At 42.7% G+C, this 25,137-nt stretch overlaps 1 protein-coding gene across 3 annotated transcripts in view; it reads right to left on the bottom strand.

The window, feature by feature from the left end:
- WDFY3 (WD repeat and FYVE domain containing 3) overlaps window positions 1-25,137 on the bottom strand; it is a 1,930,620-nt gene that overhangs the window by 1,523,780 nt on the left and 381,703 nt on the right. For all 3 annotated transcript variants that reach the window (XM_078676292.1, XM_078676293.1, XM_078676294.1), the window contains exon 4: window positions 24,288-24,498. In XM_078676292.1, the coding sequence (XP_078532418.1) occupies window positions 24,288-24,467 (180 nt within the window). In that variant the 5' untranslated portion in view covers window positions 24,468-24,498. The remainder of the gene's footprint in view (window positions 1-24,287; window positions 24,499-25,137) is intronic.

Genomic DNA, 25,137 nt, shown 5'->3' with positions numbered 1-25,137 from the left:
ACTGGGATGGTGCAGTGAGCTAAAAAACGGTGATGGATCAAGCCCTGATCTTTTGACTGGGTAGGAGTGTTCTGCTTAATTCAGATACTCTGTCCATCACCACCCCCTTTTGAATCAACACTTCAGTAACAGGCACTACTTGAACTTACAAGTAAAAGTAAGTCTCTTTTTCCTCCTCCGGCAATAAATCTTTCTTCGATTCTCATACTCAACCCAGAGTGATTGGAAGTACATGTTATATAAAAAAAAACACAAGGTGAGAGAGGCTGGTCTTATGTGAACAGGTATCAGACACTGGTGAAGATATAGCAGCTCCTTCATCTTGCAGGTCTGCACATCTGTGGATCAGGCTCAGAGGGCCGCTATCACTAAAATGCTTTTATGGAAGGTGCATTCATTACTCTGGAGAACAGGGTTGGCATTTAAAAGGCCATGCAAGCCATAATCGACGCTGCGTTGTCTCGACTACGGCAACGCACTCTACGCCGGAATAAACAAAAACCTCATCCGCAAGCTACAGAACATCCAGAACGCCGCCGCAAGACTGGTCCTCAACCTGCCAAAACACTGCCACATCTCCCAGCACCTGCGCACACTCCACTGGCTCCCCGTCGAGGCGAGAATCACCTTTAAAATGCTCACCCACGCACACAAGGCCCTCCACGGCACCGGACCAGCATACCTGAACAGCCGACTCAAATTCCACGCACCCCAAAGGACCCTACGATCAGCCCAGCTTTCCTACGCTGTGGTCCCCCGCACCAGAAAGGCCAGATCGGGAGGCCGCTCCTTCTCCTTCCTCGCGGCCAAAGCATGGAACGCCCTTCCGCTCCACCTCAGACAGACAACATCGCTCCCCATCTTCGCAAGAAACCTCAAAACCTGGCTCTTCGACAGACCCCATCCTTGATGGAATGGAACCTGCACCCCCCCAACCCCCCCCCACCCCTAGCGCCTTGAGACCCTTACGGGTGAGTAGTCGCGCTTTAACAAACTCCTGATATAAGATAAGGGTTGACCCTTATTACTTTGGCCCAAAACTACAAACAACTGATCCGAAGCTCAAACATTGTTGGTTCTTTAGAGATGAAACAATGCAACGCCTGAAGAGAGATTCTGGCCTGAATATTTGATTCTCGGAAGAAGGGCTGCAGAATCACAGGCCTGCGAAAACGGTTTTACTTGTACCCTGTGTAGTAATTTCGGGTTGTTCTCGAGCGAAAATGTTATTTTATTGTAAATACTGAAATCTCCACTCAAACCAAGCAAGGGCGAGCAAATAGAAGAAACTATTTTTTTGAAGGGAAACTTTTTTGTAGAGTGGTTCAAATGGAGGTTCTAACAATCTGGAGATATCAGTAGAGATCCAGGTTTCTAGTTTTTGTTTCACTGCAGGCAGATTCTAGACTAGCCCAATAAAAAAAACCAATGATCTTTTTGCTAAAAAGAGTGACTGGGCACTTCAAAGTTTATCTAAATACGGATTTGGCTGAAAGGTAAATCATCACCAAACTGTATTTGAGTCCTAATTTGGTAAAAGGCAGAAAATAAGGAAACAGGTGATGCAGCTTTTAAGAACAGTTTTAATATTTCCCTATTGCACCAACGCCAAAATAATTTTCAGTTCAGTTGTTTGTCTTGGCAGTGGAAATGAATCCTGCAGGCTGCCAGGAATTGGAACTGTTGGAATTTCATAAACTCCGGAGCCATGCCATCAAATGTAGCCGGCTGGGATCGATGCCCAAAAATGTAACCCCTTCTTGGCTTTAACAGCAAGACATGCCTTCTGTGTGATTGAGGTTTTCTTTAACAGATGATGCATATGCGTGTGCCCCTATTGCCTCACCCATGCTGGGGCTATGTTCAGGGGGCATGCTTTCTTCCAGTCAGGACCCTCAGGTCAAGAGTGAGGTGGAAAGGCATATGAAAACAGCTCCCATCAATCCAACAAACCCTGTGCCCCTTGTTGCCAGAAAATGCTGGTGAAGACATGGCATTTCTTGTTTTCTCTGGTTGCTAAGAGGTCCAAAAGGGATTCACCCCATTCTGTGAACATGGCTGGCTGTTGCCAAAAGTTCTGCCCTGCAGAGAGAGAGAGTCCAGCCAGCAGTTTAATTTTCCTGACACGTGTCCTGCTGAGATAGATGCCACACTGTTGGCAGCGGAGTTGTGCTCCTTCTAACAGACACATGCTGTCCCATCCGCTTCCTGATATGACACATTGGTATCCTACTGTTGGTTTTCACCATCACTGTGGCACAGGAGATAAAAATGCCTGCAGTCGAACTGTTCTTAGATAGATTTTTTTTGGGTGGTGGGGGGGCAATGGCTTCTGCAAAAATAACTTTCAAAAGTGACCCCAACATCAATGTAGGTCTGTGTATTGAACATGATTCAAATAGGTGGGACCTTGTACAATAGGCTGAAAGAGGGATTACAGGCATTGTGTCACAAATGCAGTGAACATTTAGGATGAGATGTGGCTGAACGCCCAGAGCTGCCAGCCCTGGAACTGGGGAACCAGTTTCAGGTTCTGGCCTTGGCTGAACATCCTGCGATTCTGGTCAAATCACAATCTCCCTGTGACTTAAAGAAAACCAATCTGTAATGTAACCTGGTGCTAATGTGAAGCGCTCTAATCCCTGTGGGTCAAGTTCACAATATACAAGTAAAAAACAAAATCTGATCTGGACTAGGTTATCAGAGTTGCTGTCTACTTGCTTCCACTTGTTCTCTAGGTCCTGCAGTAAAAGCATCAAACACAGATGGTAGGAAAAATGAATACAGAAGGACACTGGACATTTAAAATCATCTGATGGTGCAGTTGTTCAGTCCTGTGAAGAGGGATGTTAGGTCATTTAGCTTTCAACTGTGTTTTAAAATAGTGGTCCCATCGTTCTGGATGGTTTACTATATTATTTATTTTAAAATATGCTGCGATTAATTACAGTTAAAGGTAGTCCTGTAAAAGGTACACAGTAATCATTTTATAGGGAATTATCTAATGTTTTAAATGTGTTTTACCATTCCAATACATTTGACTCGCAATAAAAATTGTAATTGTAATTGCATTTATATAGCGCTTACTACCCCTGACGAGGCAATGAAGTGCTTTACAGTGAGTAGCACGCTACTCCAGAACCCAAGGTTAGTGGATCATCCAGTGGAAAAATGTTGGTTACTACGATTATTCATGAGCTCTTTAAAAAAAATAAAAAAAACATTGAATGCATTTACTTCAGTTACTTTGCGATAAATTATATTAATACAAGTTAGGTATGATCATGAATGGTGGCTATGTGGTTTCAGGTGAATGGTTGTTGAGATAGACAGACTGGGGGAGATTAGATAATGTTAGGTTTAAGGAATAGGGTTTTAAAGCAGGAGAGGTTGTGATCTATGAAATGAGGTGTCAGCCTTTCGCAGAATTACAATAAGAGAATAAGACCGGCATAAGACAGAGAAGGCAATATTAAGATATAGAAACCAGGCGAAGGAGGGAATGTACAAAGAGGGTCACTGAAGAAAGAAAGGAGAGAAATCAAGCCTAAAGCAATCAAGTGGAATTAAGTCAAGTTCAGTTTTTAGGTCTTGTCTAGACAGTGCTTGCGCTGTCTCTTCGAGAAATGCTGTATTTCAGCTATGGACTTGAAGCTCCATCCACTTTTCGCCCATCTTTTCAATTGGCTTCTGTTACTGTCCTTTGTAAAAGGTTGCTTTTGTTTTGCCAATAGGCTTAGTAGTCCCCCCTTAGCACCGCATTTTCTCCTTTTGTAACCTTCCATGAGGACTGGCCCTTTTATTTGTGTTGTTACTCTGGATTTTTAGGTTTCGACTTTGGCGAGGGGCGAAGCCCCTCCCAATCGAAATCTTTTGTTTTTAGTAGTGAGGTTCGGACCGCCTCTGCCTCTCATTGGCTAGCTCCATAAATGGAGGCTAGCCATTGGGAGGCAGAGGCTGTCAATCGCGCTTTCTCACGAAAACGCGATTCGGGGGCGTTTCTGGTGCTTTTTTAAGCCCCGCCCCTTTGTCCCGGGCCGCGCTGCGATTGGCTGCCGGCCCGGGACACCCCCGTGATGTCATTCCCGGGCCGCGCTGTGATTGGCTGCCGGCCCGGGACACCCCGTGACGTCAGCCAATCACAGCGCGGCCCGGGACCTGACTTGTTTTCCATCTCCCCGACAGTCTCCAATACCTCTACACTGGTATCGTCACCCTCTGCCCCTTCTTACCTGAACCATCCTGACAACTTCCGCAGCAGATTAAACTTGGGAGGTTTGTATTCGTCGTCCTTGATTGATAAAGGTAACATCTTAGCAGAGAGCGCCTGCCCCCCTCCTGCCCCTGTGCAGTGCGCCCTCTATAGCACACCACCCTGTTCCCGGCAGGGTTCCTATATTCGAAGCTGCTGTACAGTCAGTCACACTCTGCCCATGTCTGTGCTGCCGACAAAGAAAAGGGACGAAACACAACACTTGGCAAAAGACAGGGAAGCACAACGAGTGTATTTCCGTGTTAATAAGTGTTCATGACCGAGATGGAGTATTACCGTCATTTATCGGAAAGTTCGGGTCAAAATTACAGGAATATCAGTATGCATCATTCAATAAGAAGTAGGAAGATATGGTTAGTTTCTTGCATCATTATAACGGTTTAGTTAATGCATAATAATAACAAAAGGAAACATGTTTTATGTATTAGATATGTGCCACATTAAATGGAAGTCTGCACGTTCTTATATACACGGTATAATATGTCCGAATACTGATCAGAGATGGCATTTCCTTAAAATATCTTAATTGAAAAATGGACGCTAAGCATATCCACAGCCTGGTAAAACATACCAGGCATACCTGCCAGGGTAGCCCTTCTTCTATGTCAATACCGGTACATTTAGCGTCTCGAGTCCTTTACATCTTCGGCCATATTCTAAAAGGAATTTTTCATTGGCAATGAGACTGCACTTAAAAAACAGCTCTCAGTCTAAGAGTCGGTTTGATTTTATCGCGGGAGACGCTACTGTTGAGTATCAAAGTACGTTTCTACAATATTGTAATTTAAAGTATTAAGAATTTGTATTACAAGTTTCCGTCGCTTTTCCTACTTGGTTTAAAACGTTGCTATTGCTAGTGGAGTGGTTTCGTTTTCTACAAATTGGTGGAGTTCCTGGCTGTGTTTGCGGCGTCCGGTTTATGAACGAACTGGCCGCTGTAAGATGGTGGTCACATCATACTCGGACTCAAACGTGGGCGCAGAGTGTACTTGTTTCCTGCTGAAGCCGCCAGCTCACCCTAGTGTTCCGTGACGTAAACACCATACTGCCTTGCTGAAACACGATAGAAAAGACAGGGAACAGGCAATCGCCCTCCACAGTCTCATCATGCCTTGTTATGTAGACAAAGTATCACAAAAAACAAAACACTCTGTATAACAGGTGCTTATTCGTATGCTATTTGATTATTAATGTAATATTACACTATTTGCCAAATATTATGAATACCGATTTGGCTTACAGTTTGTACACTAAATAGAAATGTGTTATAAAACCTCAGAATTTATTATTTCACTGTGTATTCACTAATTATCATAAATCCTTTCGATGTCTGTCAGAACGTTTAGGTACGTATGAACTGACTAGCGTGGAGGTCCCTTACAACATGGTTACCTCTTGCTAACGAGTACATCCACATCCCATTACGTGGCCATTCTTGCCCTACGTCTGTTTCCAAGTTACCGGCATAAACCAATGAAAACTGCTTCCTGCCCCGGGGCTGCTCAGCTGTCAGCAGGGTTTGTTGCGACCGCAGAGTGAAGGCTGAGCACCCTGCTGTTGTTTACCTCTGAGAGGCGCGAGGCATCAGTCGAACTGAACAAAAAGCGAAACGCGTCCTAAGCCTATGCTAGGTAGCGTCCCCTGCCGCTGTACAACTATTTGTAGTTTTTACAATGCGTCTAGAGTTTCCTACCTTCTGATAACTGAACCAAAACTGTAGAAGAACTTTTTATTTTTTTATTTTATTTAAACTAGATTGCCCTCGGTCCTTCAAGATGGTAACTCTGCAGTTGATTCTTCCCTTCCTGTCGGTGGGGGATTTTTCTAACCTCTCTGAACCTGAGGGACGCGTATTTTCATGTGCCAGTGCACCGGGACTCGCAGAGGTTTCTGAGGTTCTGTGTGGGAGACGAACATTTCCAGTTTCAGGTATTGCCCTTTTTAGGTTTCGAGTGGCGAAAGATGCGCACTGCGCAGATTTTCGGCGCAGCCGAAATCTTATGTCTACAGTATGTGGCTTGGGAATCCGCCCTCTGTTCCATTGGCTAGCTCCATAAATGGAGGCTAGCCATTGGAACAGAGATCTGTCCGTCAATTGCGGAGCAGATTCGGGGGCGTTCCCGATAATTTTAGGCTTTCTGCCCACGTCATGCAGCTGTGGGCGTGTTTATTATTATTTTTTGTACAGCTTTGTTTTCGTTCCCGCCCCCCTCCCGCTGTCTGTGAGCCCGTTCCCGCCCCCCCCCCGCTGTCCGTGAGCCCGTTCCCGCCCCCCCTCCCGCTGTCCGTGTGTAAATAATAGTTGGCGTGTTCTGTCACTAGTCGGCACATGATTGATTTTTGTCTGGTATTTCCTCACCCACCGGAAGTGTAGCGCTCTGAAGCCCTGCTGGGGGACGTCAGCGCTTTATCACTTAATAAATAAGCCCTGGTCGTGGAATGTGGATTCAGATGACTTAATGTTTTAGGAGAGTACAGAGGGGTTTCTCGGGAAGCATTGGGCTCAAGTCCCTACCCCTGTCTTTATACCTGCTCACTCATTGAAGAACTCGAGACCCCGCCTTTCTCTCTCTGGGACCGGACAGTCCCTAGTAAGGCCCCCCTATGACTGTTCAGACAGAGACGGGTTCTGTGCCCCGCCCCCTCCAAGGTCCCGCTGTGCTTCGTAGCCTCACAGGGTGCAACAGATCTCAAAGCTGGCAGGTCTGGATGTCCTAATCCGTGGGTGGGCATTTGTGATTGTTTTTAAGAAGGCCCGGGCTGCTTTTTCTGCGTAAAAAGTGCCCCATCTTCCTCGTCTTCATTCATCCCTCTTGACCTCAGTGTGCATTTTGAATGTTGGTAAAACTCGTATTTATCCCCCGTATATTTTAATCTGGGGAACTGATGAGTAGTTTCCTGGCGATAATAGCAGTATGAGCAAAACCCAGTGTTTTATCGGCTGTTTTTGCCAGGATTTCAGAGTTATTTGCATGACATACATGCAGTGTAAGTGGGCAGTGCTTCGCAAGAGGTGGGAAGGCGCTATACAAATAGTTCCGAAATGGTGTCTGTCACTGTTCTGATCTGTGGTGACTGGACTTTTGGGAAGGAAGGTTTAGCTTCCCAGAAACGCGTGAGGAGGGTTTGTGGTCTGCTTGCACACACATAAGTGGGAGGTTCTGCCAATCGCATGGGAAGAAAGGACATGACGCACTAGATGGAGAGTTTGATTTATGTCCGGAGGTGCTTTGGGGGCTGGTGACATTAAACACCGTCTCTGGGGGGGGGGGGGCATTCAGTCTTGATGGCACTGCTGTGACTGGGGCAGGGCTTGTTCAAAGGGCAAACAATGCATGCATTGCAGACGGGTCACTCGCCTAGGTAAAGCTGGGAGGGCACTTTGTCCCTTACCACAGTCAATTCTAATGCGTCACTTACTCTCAACAATGGCAGGCAACTGGGCGAGAAGTGAGATTAATGGCGCTTTGTATTTACTTGGGGTAGTCCAGACACATTTATTGCCGAAGTCTCTCTCTCCCGTGGACTTGCAAGTGCGCCCAACTGTTTACCTGCATCAACTGAGTCTGCGCCCTGCCCTTCCGCCTAGATTATGTACATTTTGCAGCTGTTTTTAGAGGCAAATAAATGCATGACAAACAACGGGATTTTAGTATAAAATATGTGATCAAGCAATTCAAATCAACAGCCAAGTGCTTACTATCGCCGACCCCCGCGTATAATGGTAGCAAGGTGGTTGGTGTATGTGGGGGTGGGGGGGTACGCGTTTCATTTGTTCACCGGCGTGTACTTACTCGTCCAAAAGTGTTTGGGGGTCAATGTCCCGTTGCTCGAATTACGAAGGGAAACAAGAAAAATAAAACAGTTATATGGGGATTCTCGGTTGTAGATTTCTCATTAACCATAGTTGGTCTGATCGCTCAGTTAACACTCGGGCCTTGATTTAAATTTACCAAAGCAGTGTTTAAATTGTATATAGTGCTTTATAAAAATGCATTAAATAAATAAATAAAAACAAGGCGTCAACGAGCTTTACAATGCTATAGCATACTACTCCGGAACTCGAAGTTTGTGGTCGGTCTAACCACTAACGGGCGCAGAGTGCAGAGTGCGCAGAGTGCAGATTGTGAAGTAGTGAGTGCAGAGTGTGCAGAGTAGTGATTGAACAGTAGTGAGTGTACAGACTAGTGAGTGCAGAGTGTGAGTGCAGAGTGCAAAGTGAGTGTGCAGAGTATTGAGTGCAGAGTAGTGAGTGCAGAGTAGAGAGTGCAGAGTAGAGAGTGCAGAGTAGAGAGTGCAGAGTAGAGAGTGCAGAGTAGAGAGTGCAGAGTAGAGAGTGCAGAGTAGAGAGTGCAGAGTAGAGAGTGCAGAGTAGTAGTGAGTGCACAGTAGTGAGTGTGCAGAGTAGTGAGTGCAGAGTGCAAAGTGAGTGTGCAGAGTAGTGAGTGCAGAGTAGAGAGTGGAGAGAGGTGAGTGGAGAGTGGTGAGTGGTGAGTAGAGAGTGCAGAGTAGAGAGTGCAGAGTAGAGAGTGCAGAGTAGTAGTGAGTGCACAGTAGTGAGTGCACAGTAGTGAGTGCGCAGACTAGTGAGTGCCGAGTGCAAAGTGAGTGTGCAGAGTGCAAAGTGAGTGTACAGAGTTCAGAGTGCAGAGTGGTGAGTGCAGAGTGCAGAGTGACTAGGGAGTGCAGAGTTCTAGGGAGTGCAGAGTGACTAGGGAGTGCAGAGTGCTAGGGAGTGCTAGGGAGTGCAGAGTGACTAGGGAGTGCAGAGTGACTAGGGAGTGCTAGGGAGTGCAGAGTGACTAGGGAGTGCAGAGTGCTAGGGAGTGCTAGGGAGTGCAGAGTGACTGCAGAGTGCTAGGGAGTGCAGAGTGACTGCAGAGTGCTAGGGAGTGCAGAGTGCTAGGGAGTGCAGAGTGACTGCAGAGTGCTAGGGAGTGCAGAGTGACTGCAGAGTGCTAGGGAGTGCAGAGTGACTGCAGAGTGCTAGGGAGTGCAGAGTGACTGCAGAGTGCTAGGGAGTGCAGAGTGTTAGAGAGCGCTAGGGAGTGCTGAGTGACTAGGGAGAGCTCGGGAGTGCTAGGGAGTGCTAGGGAGTGCTGAGTGCAGAGTGGTGAGTGCAGAGTGCAGAGTGACTAGGGAGTGCAGAGTTCTAGGGAGTGCAGAGTGACTAGGGAGTGCAGAGTGCTAGGGAGTGCTAGGGAGTGCAGAGTGACTAGGGAGTGCAGAGTGACTAGGGAGTGCTAGGGAGTGCAGAGTGACTAGGGAGTGCAGAGTGCTAGGGAGTGCTAGGGAGTGCAGAGTGACTGCAGAGTGCTAGGGAGTGCAGAGTGACTGCAGAGTGCTAGGGAGTGCAGAGTGCTAGGGAGTGCAGAGTGACTGCAGAGTGCTAGGGAGTGCAGAGTGACTGCAGAGTGCTAGGGAGTGCTAGGGAGTGCAGAGTGACTGCAGAGTGCTAGGGAGTGCAGAGTGACTGCAGAGTGCTAGGGAGTGCAGAGTGTTAGAGAGCGCTAGGGAGTGCTGAGTGACTAGGGAGAGCTCGGGAGTGCTAGGGAGTGCTGAGTGACTAGGGAGAGCTCGGGAGTGCTAGGGAGTGAAGAGTGACTAGGGAGTGCTATGGAGTGCAGAGTGCTAGGGAGTGCAGAGTGCTAGGGAGTGCAGAGTGCTAGGGAGTGCAGAGTGCTAGGGAGTGCAGAGTGACTAGGGAGTGCAGAGTGGCTAGGGAGTGCAGAGTGGCTAGGGAGTGCTAGGGAGTGCAGAGTGACTGCAGAGATTAAGCTAATGGCAATGTAAATGACAATGCCATTTATTTATCTGTTTTCAAAACCAACACATAAATACAAATTTTGTCATTTATAATGCCAATAGCTCTAACTTTTCCAAAGGCGAAACCATTGCATTGTAAATGCTTGTTTTAAGACTGTGAGCACTATTCTTAAAGGGCTTTCTCCTGCCTGCAACCGCTTCCATATGCTCAGAAGAAGCGGCATGCTATGGGAGGCGCCATGGGTAAGTAAAACCTTTTTATTTCTTTTACTCAAATGGGCCACGCTTTAACTTTAACATGGTACACTCTTTACTTTAATATGTATGGGTGCCGCGCATTATCACGCCGCCCGCTTAATTTAGTTTAATATACACAGGCGCCACGCTTGATCACCGAGTCCCGCCTAATTTAATATGCACAGGCGCCACGCCACGCATGATCACGGGGCCCGCTTAATTTAATATGCACGGGTGCTTTGATCATTATTGTTTTTTCATCATCTGCAGTCAATTATCGGTGCGTGAGGTCACAAATATGGTTTAAAATAGACATGGGATGGGACATGCCATAAAGTAAAGATAGCGTTACTAAAAATTACATCACGTATTCGTCCATTTCCTGAAGATTCTCTATTCTATTAACTACCAGTAGGTACATGCTGTTTATGGCCAGCTGAAATCTTTGCCACATTCATAAGTGACGAAATTTGCAGTGGTGGCCTCAGGCATATGATCTAGCTTTGCAAGCGAAAAATGAGAACTGACTCCAAACACCAAATATTCACATGGTGATAATCACAAGGCGAGAATGATCTGAGAAAACATAGCATAGCTGGAGGAAGAAAAAAAAGCAATGGTAGAATGGATAGAAGCTAACTCGAATCCCCTCAATGGCCCTACCCTCCCAGTCACTGCCCACACCACATGACATGCCAGTGCCTCCGAAAAAGTTGGGTTTAGGCTGAGTGTTTCACGTCAAGCATGGCATGAGTTCCAGCTCAAATGTCCTGTGAGGTCCGAAGCGTTTGAAATCCCAACTTGCACCGTGTTTAAACGAAGGGACTCAATTTCACTCTAGCAACCCACTTCAGTTGTCCACATGTAACTGACTCAATCACACCGACGGCGAAATCTGTTCAGTGTTGTTTCATTAGGAGCCCTGGCTGTCAACAGCTCAATGTGGTGGTTATTGGAACGTGGACGCAGGCTTTGCTGAGAAGCATGGTGGAGGTTTAAGGTTGTGGACTTCCCCGCCCCTCCTCCATGCTGCTTTCCTTGAAACTGCTGTATGGGGAGGGGGCAGCTTGTGCCGCTCTTCTACTTGTACATCTCTGCAGCACATGCTTCACGGACCCTGCGCTTAAATTGTTTTTTCCACAATTTCATGGCATCAATAAATTCACTTTATTTTCTTCTCGGGCCAGCAGATTATCTACCATAGCCAGCATGCTAGTATTGTTCCTGAAATAACTATCGTTCTCTGCACTGTAACTAAGAAATAACTTACCAGAAACGATACTTTTTGACCCTGATGAGACAGAGTCACAGGTGCTGTACGTCCTGTGTAAGTTCTGCCATCTAGTGGTTGAATAAAAAAAAAAATCGGCTTGTTTTCTGAAAAGTTTTTATTGCAGAGTCGTCAACAGCAAAATGGTCTAATATAGACCCTCATTGACAGAGAGCACTGGTACAGAAGGCCCGGAAGACTGATTCCATATTCAGATTGCTTCTGTGTCTTGTATTTGGGTGTATGTGCATGCTTGGTGGCGAGGATTAAGGCACGTGATAAGCTAATTCATTGGCTGGGGGGACCGAGGCTGAATTTCCTGCATGAATCTGTCACACATTTACATGCTGTACACTGGCTAACCAGTAGTACCACAAGATAGGTGGTGGCTTAGAGGTTTTTACCAGTTTATCACTGCTTGTCTCGCCTACTCTCCTTGTGTCTGCACCAAGACATGGTTGTTTTGTAACTACCGGGCTCGAACGAGCAGCTATGCAGAGGAATATTGTCAATGAAAGCTATAGATGCTCATAGAGCCCTTGAATGAATAAAACATTTGTAAAGCGCCTGAATCACCGTCTCAGGGGTGTCTCCACACTATGTAGCATTGGTCCAGTATATCAGGTGCCGAAAAGTTCAGTTTTCACACGTTTTCTAAAAGTAAGGATCAGTGCACTTGCGGAGGTAAGGAGTTCCAATTAGGGGAGTCAAATATGACAAGCATTTGCAATTCAATCAGTCTCGCCTTTGGGACCTTGTACGTATTTAGCTATGCAGCACATTAGCCTGGGTGCTGAAACATCTACTTTAACATGGAAGGAAAGTAAGCACCAAACTGTGTGACACGCAAGGTATGGAAGCACATGGAGCGAAATATTGCCTTTCAGCGGGGAAATGGTATAGTCCAAAGCTTTGTTTTTAATATAAAATCAGGGCCTTCAGTGGTCATTTCACTGAAAATAGAAGATTTGAAAAAAATATTGTCTACGGGTGAACGTGGAAGACAATTTCTATGGACTGGGATCTAGAGAATGCTAAAGTGATTCTGTTATATTACTTACCTCTGCTGGTCGTTTTCTATCAAGAAAGTTAAATAAAGGCAGTTGCCAGAAAAATTAAAAAAAGAAAGTCCCTAAGCAGAAAGCAATTCTGGTATTTTACTGGCCTCTACTGGTCGTTTTCTATCAAGACAGTTAAATAGAGGCAGTTGAACAGAAAAAAAGCCCCTAAGCGGAAGCAGACATGTTCTAGGGCTGATCTCCAGAGCCCACAAAGTACAAACACATAAGTATATACTAAAGTATATACAAGAGGTCTCAAATGCTTGACCTAAAAAGGTCTTGCCACCCGGTGCGAGACTTCCTAAAACGGGGGAGTAATGAGGAGAGATTTGTCTCCTGTGCGTAAGGATCTGCACAGTAGATAAGGGAGGAGTTTTTCTGTGAAATAGCTAGGTCCTTTGTCATTTTGCGCTTTATATACAATGCAGCAGATCTTAAACTTAATTCTCTGACTTATTAAGAGCCAGTGTAACTGTCGCAGAAGAGGCAGTGAGGATGTTCTGGGTGGCATATTCTGTACCAAACGGGCTGCAGTATTCTGGACCACTTGAAGTTTATTCATTAAAGCTTCATTTGTGGCCGCTAACAGTGCATTGCAATAGTCCAGACGACTTATGACTAGCGCCTGAATCAATCTATTTCGCACCTCAAGTGGAAGGAACTGAAATACTCTTCGTAAAAGACTCATTGTATGAAAACAGGTACCGATGGTAGCTCTTACTTGATCTTTCATTGAGAGACACTGATACAGTCAGATACCTACATTTTAAACCAGATTCTTGGGAACCAGAGCAGTGCCTTGTAGTGGTCTACGCTAATCATGTGGATAAAATGTTTGGATTAAGGCATTGCTACGGCTAAGACAACTTGGCAACCGGCAGACCAAATGAGACACCAAGTTGGTTATTCCTTTAAATTTCTTGTGTCCTGGATACAGATAATATTGTTGTGATATCTGCAGGCTTTTTTGAGTGCCACGCTGAAACTGGGAACACAAGTCGCCCAAGAGAATGCAATAACTGCACAATATCGGGTTGTTTCCTGTACCGGATTCCTAGTTTTCCCACGGGCAACAAGGTAAAATGTGAGGGCATGGTCTTTTTCGGCTGACTTTACAAAAGGCAGTGTTCTAGATGTATTACTTTCCCAGCATAATGTCCTGCATGTGTTTCCTTGAGGAAACTACATACCCCATTTGCCCCCAAACTGTGGTCTAAAATCAGCCGGAGACACGGTTTGCTGCCAATTTTAAAGGCGGTATGGTACTCAGAATGAAGGCTTTTATGCTTGTTGTCCAACTGTCTATTTAAAGTAGAAGGACAACATGTCCTTGTGTAATGTAATGTATGTATACTTGTAAAGCGCACTGTTACCTCGTTACGTGGTGTCCTGGCGCTGTATACCGCTGGGGAACCCGTCCTGGCTTTCCCTGTGAGAGGGCACCCCAAGGTGAAGCCAGGCATCCCTGGCGTTGCTGGGGCCGTTGTGGAGATTAAGCAAGCTATTGCCCAGAGTTGCAGAGTGGGACCCATGGTTAGCTTAGGCACCTAAGCGAGAATTATCGAGTCCGCGGACATTGACCCAAGACCCTGCCGCGTCGGGAATTGAACCCTGGTCCCGGGCCGACCTCTGCTTCAGGGTCTGCCGCTTCTAACCAGTGAGCCACACTTCTCCACCTCCAGACTTGTGCAGTCTTATGAATTGACCTCCTATAGGCAGGACATGCAACTCAGTAACATTCGAGTCACATAAAAGCGCATCCTAAGATAATCTTCATTATGAAGGGAGTGTTTTTGTCATCCCAAAGTTATTTGTCTCTGCTATCCCAGCATATTTGTTTGCCTATCCCGAGTTTTACATTTGCCAGTGTTTGAGTCTGCTTTCCTGGTGGTCATGTCCTCGACGTTCAGGTTTGCTTCGGTTTCCCTCACCCAGTATACATGTTCTCCTTGCCCCATTTTCTGCTGCCTTCCTTGTGCAAAGGTTGTGCCTCCTAGTTGTGGTGCATGTGCTGCCATGTATGTGCATTTTTTTGTTTACCTTCTCTAATGTACCCTGTATTACTGTTTGTGTCTTCCTATCCCATGTCCGACTTTCCACACCTACTTGGCCCAGAGTTTGTACGTGTCACCCCATCTGGTAAAAGATAACAAGCATTTGCAATGCAATAGGTCTCACATTTGCGAGAGTTTGAGCTATTGGAATTGTAAATCAAAATGCCTTTTATTTATGTGTTTTGAAAACTGGCAAGCAGGGTGTAAACTCGCACTTTGTACTTTTAGTCATTGCTTCCAAGAAGCTGGGCTGGCAGTAACTGCATCTTTTTAGGTCGAGCATTCAAGACCTCTTGTATATACTTTAGTATATACTTAAGTGTATGTACTTTGTGAGCTCTGGAGATCAGCCCTAGGACTTGTCTGCGTCTGCTTAGGGACTTTTTTTGTTCAACAGCCTCTATTTAACTGTTTTAAAAGGACAGCAGAGGTCAGTAAATTACCAGACCTGCTTTCTGCTAAGGGACTTTCTTATTTTTATTTTTATGGCAACTGCCTCTATTTAAATTTCTTGATAGAATACGACCAGCAGAGGTCAGTAAAATACCAGAATCACTTTAGCATTCTCTAGATTCCAGTCCATAGACATTGTCCTCCACGAGCACCCATAGACAATAATATATTTTTCAAATCTTAGCATTCTCTAGATTCCAGTCCATAGACATTGTCCTCCACGAGCACCCATAGACAATAATATATTTTTCAAATCTTTTATTTTCAGTGATATGACCACCAAAGGCCCTGCTTTTATATTAAAAACAGAGCTTTGGACTATACCATTTCCCACTGAAATGCAACATTTCTCTCCATGTGTTCCCATACCTGGTATTTCATGCAGTTTGGTGCTTACTTTCCCTCCATGTTAAAGAACAGTAGATGTTTCAGCACCCAGGCTAATGTGCTGCATTGCTAAATACATATAAGGTCCCAAAGGCGAGTCCGATTGCATTGCAAATGCTTGTTTTTATTGCCAGCCTTGCTTCTCGTAAGGAAGGACTAAGTACACAGCGTGTGTTTACGCACTGCTAGCAGATTTACAAAACACATTAATAAAAGTAATTGTCCTTTACAATGCCAAGAGCTCAAACTCTCACAAATGTGAGACCAATTGCATTGCAAATGCTTGTTTCATGCAGGTTTTTAGGAGTATAATGGAAGGTGGCTTTCTGAGATGGCAAGCAATCGAAGAATGCAAGCTGTAAAAAGAAAACATTACACACAGTGCTCCATTTACGTGGCAGACAACTTAAAACATGCAAGTTCGAGTGTACACATCACAAACATTAAGAGTCAAGTGCATGTTCATGCAGGAAGATGGAACTACTAACAAAAGTTGTGTGGAAGTGGAAAGAAAAAACAGCCAAAGAGCTCATTGAAGAGTCTCACTACCCAAAGGAGTACACATCTTATTTTAAATTGGAGATCTGTCTGAGAATAATAATACAGGTGATAAGAGACATATAGGCTAGATAGTCAGAGGAAAAACATATGGAAAGGAAAACTGGAGTTAAGTAGGGGATCTCTCTTAACTACGCTTTGCCCATTAAAAATAAACTATGCTATAATTTAACTAAAAGATCAATACTTTCCCTCACATCTTTGAACAACTAGCCGTCTATCTGAATTAACCTCTCAATCATCATTTGTTTCAATCTCCTCCCTATTAAAGGTTTACATTTAACATCTGCTCTTCCAGCAACATGGCACTTGAAAGTGCCTCATTTTTACTTGAATATAGAATGCTGTATTCTAGTTCATCATTAGAAATCTTTGTGGGGAGGATGCAGTAAAATACAGGGGGATCAACTGAGCCTGATGCTGTAGTTGAAAGTATGTTTCACTCAGCCAGTCATACATTTTTCTCACTCAAGCGAGGAAGATATTAGAGAATTTAGAAACTGCCCTAATTTTAGCTTCAGTAGCACCAACTATATTTTCCATGAGGAAACCATAAGAGAAAACGCAGTTCATCAGATCCAAGCAGAGGATCAGCATTTTTCACAGCGGAGGGGGGTGAATGAAATGCATGGGCACTCAAGAACGTGCATGTAACAAGTTCAGCCTACTCAGGATTCCTTGTTTCTTTGGCCAAGGTTTTGGAGTCTTTGGATGTCTTGTTTGGACTGGCAGGTTGTAAGGTAGAGTGTTGCAAACAATATTGCTTTTTTAACAAGCATTTGTATTCTGTCGTTCTGTAGAACTGGAAGCGATTGTTACCTTGCTCAATTTAATAGTATCATTTATTGAGCTCAAGAGGATAATGGAATGACTGGGAACCTCCTGATGTTTGTAATTGTAACCTGCGGCTGCATTCAGATTTAAGCAGTAAAGGCAGAGCTCTCAGAGCCATCTTACCAATATCATACTTTGATATGGCGGGTTAAGTGAGATAGTCATTTCAAATGCTGTTTATCCAATGATAACCTGGAGGAGAGTTCTGAAGATAAGGTGGGGTGGTGAATGGAAGATTGACATTCCTCGGAGAGTGAAACCCACTCCACATCCCCCCTTGACCTTACAACCAAAGGTCAAAGAGGGTTGGCTGTGCTGGAGAGCATGGGAAGGGTAATGAAATGAATTATCACTCAAAGGTTTTTTTTTGTTCAAAGGATTTATTTGATTGCTTTAAAGAAAATAAACATAGGGTAACGATGCATGACCCTGTATTGTGCAAAGATAGATAAACGGTTAACAGACTAAAAATCACACCACATGCTTATTGCACTACTAGACCATTAAGGTTCTGGAAAGAATTGCATAAACATGCCGTTACTCAGTGTATAAAACACAAATCAGTAACTCAAAAAAAGGAATGAAAGAACACTGATCAGGCATGAGGAAGCATTTTTAAGTAGTAAGGATATAAATATCTTAATTCGGATCACACCTATAGTTTCACATGGAAGAAAAGTAATCTCTTAAACTAAAGCAATACCACATTAAACCAGCTTGTGGCAAGTTTGGAAGACTTTCATTAAAATTGTCTTTTCCACATAGAACTGTGACTGGTTTATTGTGCCAAACCGACGGATAGACTCTGCAGCAGGCAAAAATTTATTTGAAGTACATGCAGTATGATAATTAGTCTCTTCATCTCATTCGCAATCAGTAAGAACATGGTTTCACTGTCAAATATAGCCCCCGGATCAGATAATACAAAGACCAGCTTTACTGCTGAATCTCCATGACAGAGATAAATACTTAAGCTTTTACACATTCACCGATTACGTTTTCGTCCTTTCCTTTTCTCTCATCAAATGACTAAAGAGTATCCACTCCTTGTGCAATTAAAGGGATTATCAAAGAGCTTCTTCAGTCAATAATGAAGGCGGACATCATTTTAATGGTCCAGATTTATGCATTTATAGTCATTCATAGTAGAAAGCTGCAGAACAAAGAGTAAGGACTATATATACTCCCAATAAAGGGGGGTATTCTGACAGTATGAGCACTAACTTGGAACACAAATCATTCTTACTGAATTCAGTGACCGACCATACTGTTGAAATACAGCATCCAATTTATTTAAAGAACATAATCGCTTAAGGAATGAGCTAGTTGTCAGCTAACGGACAACAAATAGGGTCTCTGATAGCTACAGGTAAATACAAAAACACCTCATTCACCCTTCAATATGGCTAGGACCCAAAATCTTTGGTGTATAGATTATATGCATGCTACTGAGCCCAGACATAGAAGGTAATTCCTTACTACAGGTTCACTACAGTGATGAACAGGAAGAAGATAGTACGTGGCTACAATTGGAAGGTATTTGTAATGCTTTTACGTGTGGCCGGTTCCACACACCTTAAAGGAAAGGGTTCTTTACATGCCGTAACACTAAATTACACAGGACTAAATCATCTGATTACAAAGATTCTGAACTTTTTATACAGATTAAAATGTAGCCTACACTACTAACTACAGTAGGCATAGAAGAGGCTTCTAGATTGTAGTTAAATTAGGTATATGGGGTAAAAGTCTCATATAAAGAATGGAATTGCTACTGGTTTCTTCAAGAGATACAATTCCAAGATTATATGGTAAGCGGATATTGAGGTGAGACGGATATTCGCAGAACTCAATAAAATAATGCAAAAACATTCATCATAATTAAATAAAAATACATTACAAGAATGATAAATCACTTTTTCGAAAAAGGATTTAGAATAGCTAACACTACTTTCTTTGGAATCAGTACTTTTTGTGGCCGACCACGTTAAACTTCTATCAGACTAGGCAATTACTGCATATCCAGACTGGCCAAAAGGCATTCAAATGTGTGCAGTCAGTGTAAAGTTGTGTAATAGCTGGCATCTACAAAACCCACATGGCAGGGCCAAACATTTTTCGCAATTTCACACTAATTGCACTCTAGGATTAAATACATTCTGATTAAGAAACCATTTATACAATCCACTTATAATTCAAAAATCCATCCTATATGTAATAGTGCCCATGCTGCTCACTCTGTTTATAAATGATGTTATAAAGTCTTTGAGCAGGGATGGATGTGAAGCTCCGAAAATAGGAGGGCAGAGGGCACCTGCACTCCTCTTTGCGTACCGCTTATCTCCAACCCCAGGGCCTCCAGCAATTGCTGAATGATTTTCAGGCATTCTGTCTGGAGCGGGGTCTGGAGCTTAATAGCTCGAAAACTGAATGAATGATCTTCTCCTCCAGATTAACAACCCAGTGCAAAAAGCATTTGCATGTGGGTGACGTCCTCTTAGAAGCAGTGGCAGAGTTTGACTATCTTGGTATGAAACCTACAAAGAATTTATGTTTGGCTCCGCAGGTAGATAGGGCACAGCTATCCCTGGTACAACAGACAGTAATTATAGTAAATAGGAAAACTATATCCAGAAGGGTGGCGCTGGCGTTAGAGATTTATAATGTCAAGGTTCTAGGAGCAGTTTTATACGGTGTAGAGTTATGGGGCTGCTCAAAACGTACTAACTTGTCAGTAATTGAACAACATTTTTTTTAGTTCCTTGTTAAACCTTCCAGTGAACACACCACAGACTCCACTCTATTTAGATTTTGCCCAGAAAAAAATACTCATAAAATCGTGCTCTAGAGTGCTTATGTTTTGGCATCGATTATGATCCACCTCAGCAATTGAGTCTTGTAGGGTGGGCCTTCGTGATTTCATGACATCAACATGTGTAAGTAATATTCAGTGTCTCTGTACTCTTAAGAACATGTTACAGAGGTTAAGCCTTGATATGTATTGGGACCAGCCAGAAACCCTGTGTCAGATCCACAAAACTAGTCTCAAAGCTGTTTACTGGGGTCGTGTTGAGACTGACAACATACAAAATTGTAAAGGATCCCTTTTTGCTGTTTTTATCAATTTTAAACTGACCCCTTTCTTTGACAGCACCATAGACAAAATTGTCCCTTCACTAGCAAGGAAGCTATACCTACAGTTCAGGTAAGGGTGCCTATCTGTTAAAACTTTTAAAAGAAAATAGTGGAAAGAAGTGGACATGGTGGATGAGAATTGTACTTGTAGCCAAGGTGAACTGGAGTCACCGGAGCATGTTCTTCTGTTTTGTCCCTTGTATAGTAAGTCTCGAGCTAAATGGCTAGTTCCACTTTGAAGAGATCTGAGAGTAAAAAAATACCAGGAGACGTACAGAATACTGCTGTCAGATATATCTCGTATTGTAGTGTTCTGTATGGCCAGGTTCCCAATGCAATGTGGATTAGGCGTGCCAAGTGTTCTCTTGGTAGTCTATAGGCTGCCACTTACTAAAGGGTTCCTCTACATTGCATTGTGCCACTTGGACGAGCTCCTGCAGACCTACGTCTTTTAATGATTATAGAAGTTATTTATTGTATTTTATTTCCGGTTTTTAAAAAGAAAACATTTTTATGGTGAATTTTTTAAATTACATTTTCTTCTTTTTACTGTGCTATTGAAATGGATTGACAATTGAGTATTTTTTAAGGTTTAAGTTGGTATTTGTGTTTGTAAGTGCTTTGTTTTGTGGTGTACTTTTTTGATCTACAGTGATCGAAATAAAGTTTTACAGAACTGAACTGTATATCAGATCATCCAAGCATCCCAATTTAAATTTCAATTTCAGCCCATAATCCAAAACCTAAAAGCTTTGCAGTTTACCGACAGAATACTGAAGTCACTTGCAAGTGTCGCAGATATAAACGATAACTTGGAGCAATTCTCCAAACTAAATCAAGCGGATTGTAATACTAGTATTACACTCTGTGATGCAACAGAAACAACAATCAATAGTAAAACCATGGCCCTTGCTGATGCCAGAAACAAACAAATCAATAGGTATATTTTCAACTTAGAGATAGCAATTAAAGCAATCTACTTAGCCTTAAATAGTCTTAGAAAAATTGCCAAGCAACAACATTTGAATTGCTCTAGGTCTAAAGTTGTGAAGAGATTCAGTGGCGTTAGTAAAGTGAAGATGATTTTGGGAATTATATCAAATACAAACAAAATATATGTTACTGCGATGCATTAATATTCAGGTAAACATGTCTTTGATGATACTGAAACAATAAATACATTCTAGAACAAATATTGCTTCAATGACATTCATACCAGTAACAAATATACGATGATGTATCTGACCAAGCGGGCCTTACACATTTTTGTGAACCTGATCACCTATAATTAGAATGTGGTACCGCTATGAACACAGCTGTCCAAGAGATAAAGATTGGTTCAATAATGAATTCCCAGTTCCGGACAGAATTACAACCAATTTCCACAAACTATTTTGCTCAGTTCTATCACCAATAGTGCGAAAAGTAAACGGCATAAGCAACAGCCATTCGCGTTCTGGCCGATTGTGTTATTCTAGCGAACTCAAGGTGAAACATTAGTTGGAACGGAATGTAATTCCAGGTGGCAAAATATTGTATTTTGAGAATTTTGCATAGCTAGTGTAATGTGAAATGCCTGCAATTATGCAAATGTCAGTGTAAATTAAATTTCACCTTGGCCTAATATAAATAGAAGAATGCATGATGAATATAAAGCAACGCTTTAATATCTTCAACATTTTTCAGATGGACAGATTTAAATTATTAGAGTTGTTTCAATTAAGGATGTACTAAAAGAAGATAATGGTGTTGAAAAACATTTCTCCTTTAAGGCTGACCTCCATCCTCCTCCTTATCCGTCGTATCAGTTTTCAAAACAAAGGCACTTCAGACATCTTCAGGAACGTTAGCAATCTGTGATAAAGCATTTGCTTCATATCCTTATGACTTACTCACGGTTAATGACCATGCTACTTTTTATATTTAAAAATAGATGGATTGGCAGTAGACCTACAAAAATGTTGGGAATCTGTAACTATTCTTTTTGTTTCAGAAATCAGTAAAGTATTTTCTGGAATACTCTATACAAGTGATATAAAAGAAAAAATGGGAATAAGATTTCAAGGTACATTTGGTGCAAAATCTTATTTTTGAAGAAAAATTGCACAAGGGTTATCTATTGATTAACAAGCATTTTGCAACATACCAAACTTGTAACTCACTTGCATGGAGCCAAATGCCTGCGACACACCATTTTGCAAATAATGTTCTCTTCCTAAACACAACTTTATAGCCACAATGGTACGACTAATCAACCCAATTGTATTCTCGTCTATGGTCTTGCCTAATTATAGCTCATATTATGTTGCGGTTGGTTATGACTTTTGGTTTGGTAAATTACGTGTTGAGTAAATGGCAGGTCTTTGCAATGGGTTTAGAAAAGATTGATAATCTGCCCAAAATCTGGCAAAGGAATCTGTGGCTGTACAATATTACATTCTCCTACGCCTACGTATGAGTCACAAGGTGATGTAGGATTTAGTGTCTCTCTCTCTCTCATTTTGGATCAACCATGTGATGGTTGAGTTGATAGTAAATGGCTAACAATGATCTTGAAAGTCTACTTTTAATAGGAATTAGTGAGGCCAAATTTAAATAGTCTCGCTAGAGAGTGCAGTAGGCAATGGATCCGTAAGATTTAGAACCATAAATTGCAAGAGTGGTACAAATTACTCTTCCTGCACAGTTTTTGTGAATATACCCAAGACAGCAATTGTTTCAGCCAGCTCAATACGGTTTATTGGGAATGTAAGGAATAAGATTTTAAGTGGAAGAATTTTACTTTCTTCTTTTAGAAGTAGACAGTGAAACAAATTCATTTGTTAAAGTATTTTTAAGAAGGTAAAAATAGAATACCGATTTTTATTAAAACCGGATGTATTTTTGCGGTATACCATGATTACTTGCAAATGCAAATTCACACAAATTAAGGGTGTATTTTTAAGTTGTGCTTCATAATAGAAAGGACCACCGAACAGCACCTTTCAGCAGGTTACTGAGATTGGAAGCTTGAGCAGACCATGGTTTAATTGTTGCTAGTTTACCTGGTTAACAAGAGAAAGGAAAATCAGCAAGCCACTTATCTGATGAGTTGATGCTACCCCTTGGCATGCTTGGGCAAGAGGGATGCCCATTATGATGCCAGGTCTAACGTGAAAACTTTGGTTGAGGGTTTTAAAGACCTCTACCTGATCCACTTTTCAGGGTTTTCCATACATAATAATTGGTCATCCAACCTCTAATCTTTAAAACGTTATCAAACCCTGCTTGAGAAGTGATGAAGTCATTGTTTGTCATTTGAAGGACATAAATATCACCATAGATCAAAATAAGGATCTGGAAGTCATCTCTATGCAGGAAGTCTCTCTCAAGAGAGCCCTGGATTACGAACAAACTAATAAAAAAATGTATGTAATCCTATTCCGGCCAATGGACACTCTAAGAGCATTCCTTTACAAATGGTTATTTTAGCCATCAGCTCTCATTTATGCCATAACAAACACAAGCTCAAGTATTTAATGCAGTACATAAAGGGTTTATCTGTTCAATCTGGTAAAAAAACAAATGCAAAACGCCTGAAGGAAAAGCTAGATCTGCTTGCAACCCCACCACAGGACATACTGCAGAGCTTTAAGAACCAGCTAATCAACTCAATTCCCTAACATCTGGATCACTAGTCCTCAAAGCTGGAAGCACGGAAGTTACCAATATTGTACGAAAAAGGCTGGGTTTGGGTGGGAAGGGACAGGGGCCCATTAGATTTGATGTGTGATGGTGTAAAATGAAGAGAACGAGGCTAGGGAATTTGAAATATATTGCAACCAAAACATGATTTGAAGCATTGGGCATTCCACATTTAGCCACACAAAGAGACCAGACAATCAATTAAGGTCATTTTTAGAAGTTTACAAATATGTCTGAAATTTCAGGCAATTGCTTGTACCACGATCTGGGAAAAGTATAAAGAGATGGCCACAGGTGGCCCAGCACAACATTTAACGGTATGTCAGGAGTAGCATTTTCCAGCCTACTTTTGAGGTCGGTATCTTTGCCAACCAGCCACTACAGTATAATTGTGTGATGCATTTTGACAAGAGAGAAGAGTTGCTTAATACAAATACTTCATGTTTTATAAAAGTTTTAATTTTATCACAGAAATTAATGTTTAAATGTAAATAAAAACTGTTTGGTGGCGTAAAGCTCTCTGGTAGACTACTAGGTGTCATTTACACTGATTCCCATACATTTTAACTACTTACCCTGTTGAAGACTGGCAGCATCATGTATAGTTTTTCTTCCTGTTCTTTTTGGGTCATGGGCCGAGGTGGATTACTAAGCTCAGCAAAGAGCCGGCGCAGGTGCATCAACCCCAGGGCGTTATCCTGAGGACTGCAGTCCTCCTGCCGCGGCCGGCCCATTATCCTTTTGACCATATTCATTTTTGCAGATTTCTTGACTTCACTACCAAAACTGTAAGAGAAAAATACAGTAATGTCAATCAACTGGACCGCACTGATATAAACCGATGTGCAGAAGCATAATAAAGAGAACACTAACAGATAGCTTTGCAAGCAGTTGTAAGGCTAAAGTACCTCTTTAAATATCTAGATAACATTGTACTGAGCTGAAAGACATGAAAGGCTATACACACACACAATACATATTTCTATATACGTAAAATAGACACATAAGAGTGTGGTACCACGGTTAACATCTATATGTCCTCACAGATAATACATATAGACACCAGAGTGCAACAGCGAGACAATTGATGATGCTACAGGAGCTATTTTCAGGGCCGCTGACTACGTATTTTGTGAGGTCATGTGTGAAGTTCGCAGCCTAGGATTAAGGGAAGCATTATGGTTGAATGACTACAGATAACAGGAGTTTTCGTGACTTTCAAGTTTGCGGTTGTAACTATAATATATATTGAAATAAAGTATTTCTGGGAATGTAATTTTTTTCTTAAGTTTAAGTACTAATCTCAACAGGCCATCTTCGGCCATACCTTGTCCCCATGCCCCTTCCCCCAAAGTATCTCCTAGGAATTGTCATGGCTATGTCCAGGGCAGAGGGCATGGCTTTTGGCATATGGTTAGCAACCCT

This window comes from Lissotriton helveticus, chromosome 2_1 (genome assembly GCF_964261635.1).
Source record: "Lissotriton helveticus chromosome 2_1, aLisHel1.1, whole genome shotgun sequence".
Classification (NCBI taxonomy): domain Eukaryota; kingdom Metazoa; phylum Chordata; class Amphibia; order Caudata; family Salamandridae; genus Lissotriton; species Lissotriton helveticus.
The sequence above is the reverse complement of the archived record's forward strand: the minus strand, read 5'-3'. Positions and strand labels throughout refer to the sequence as shown.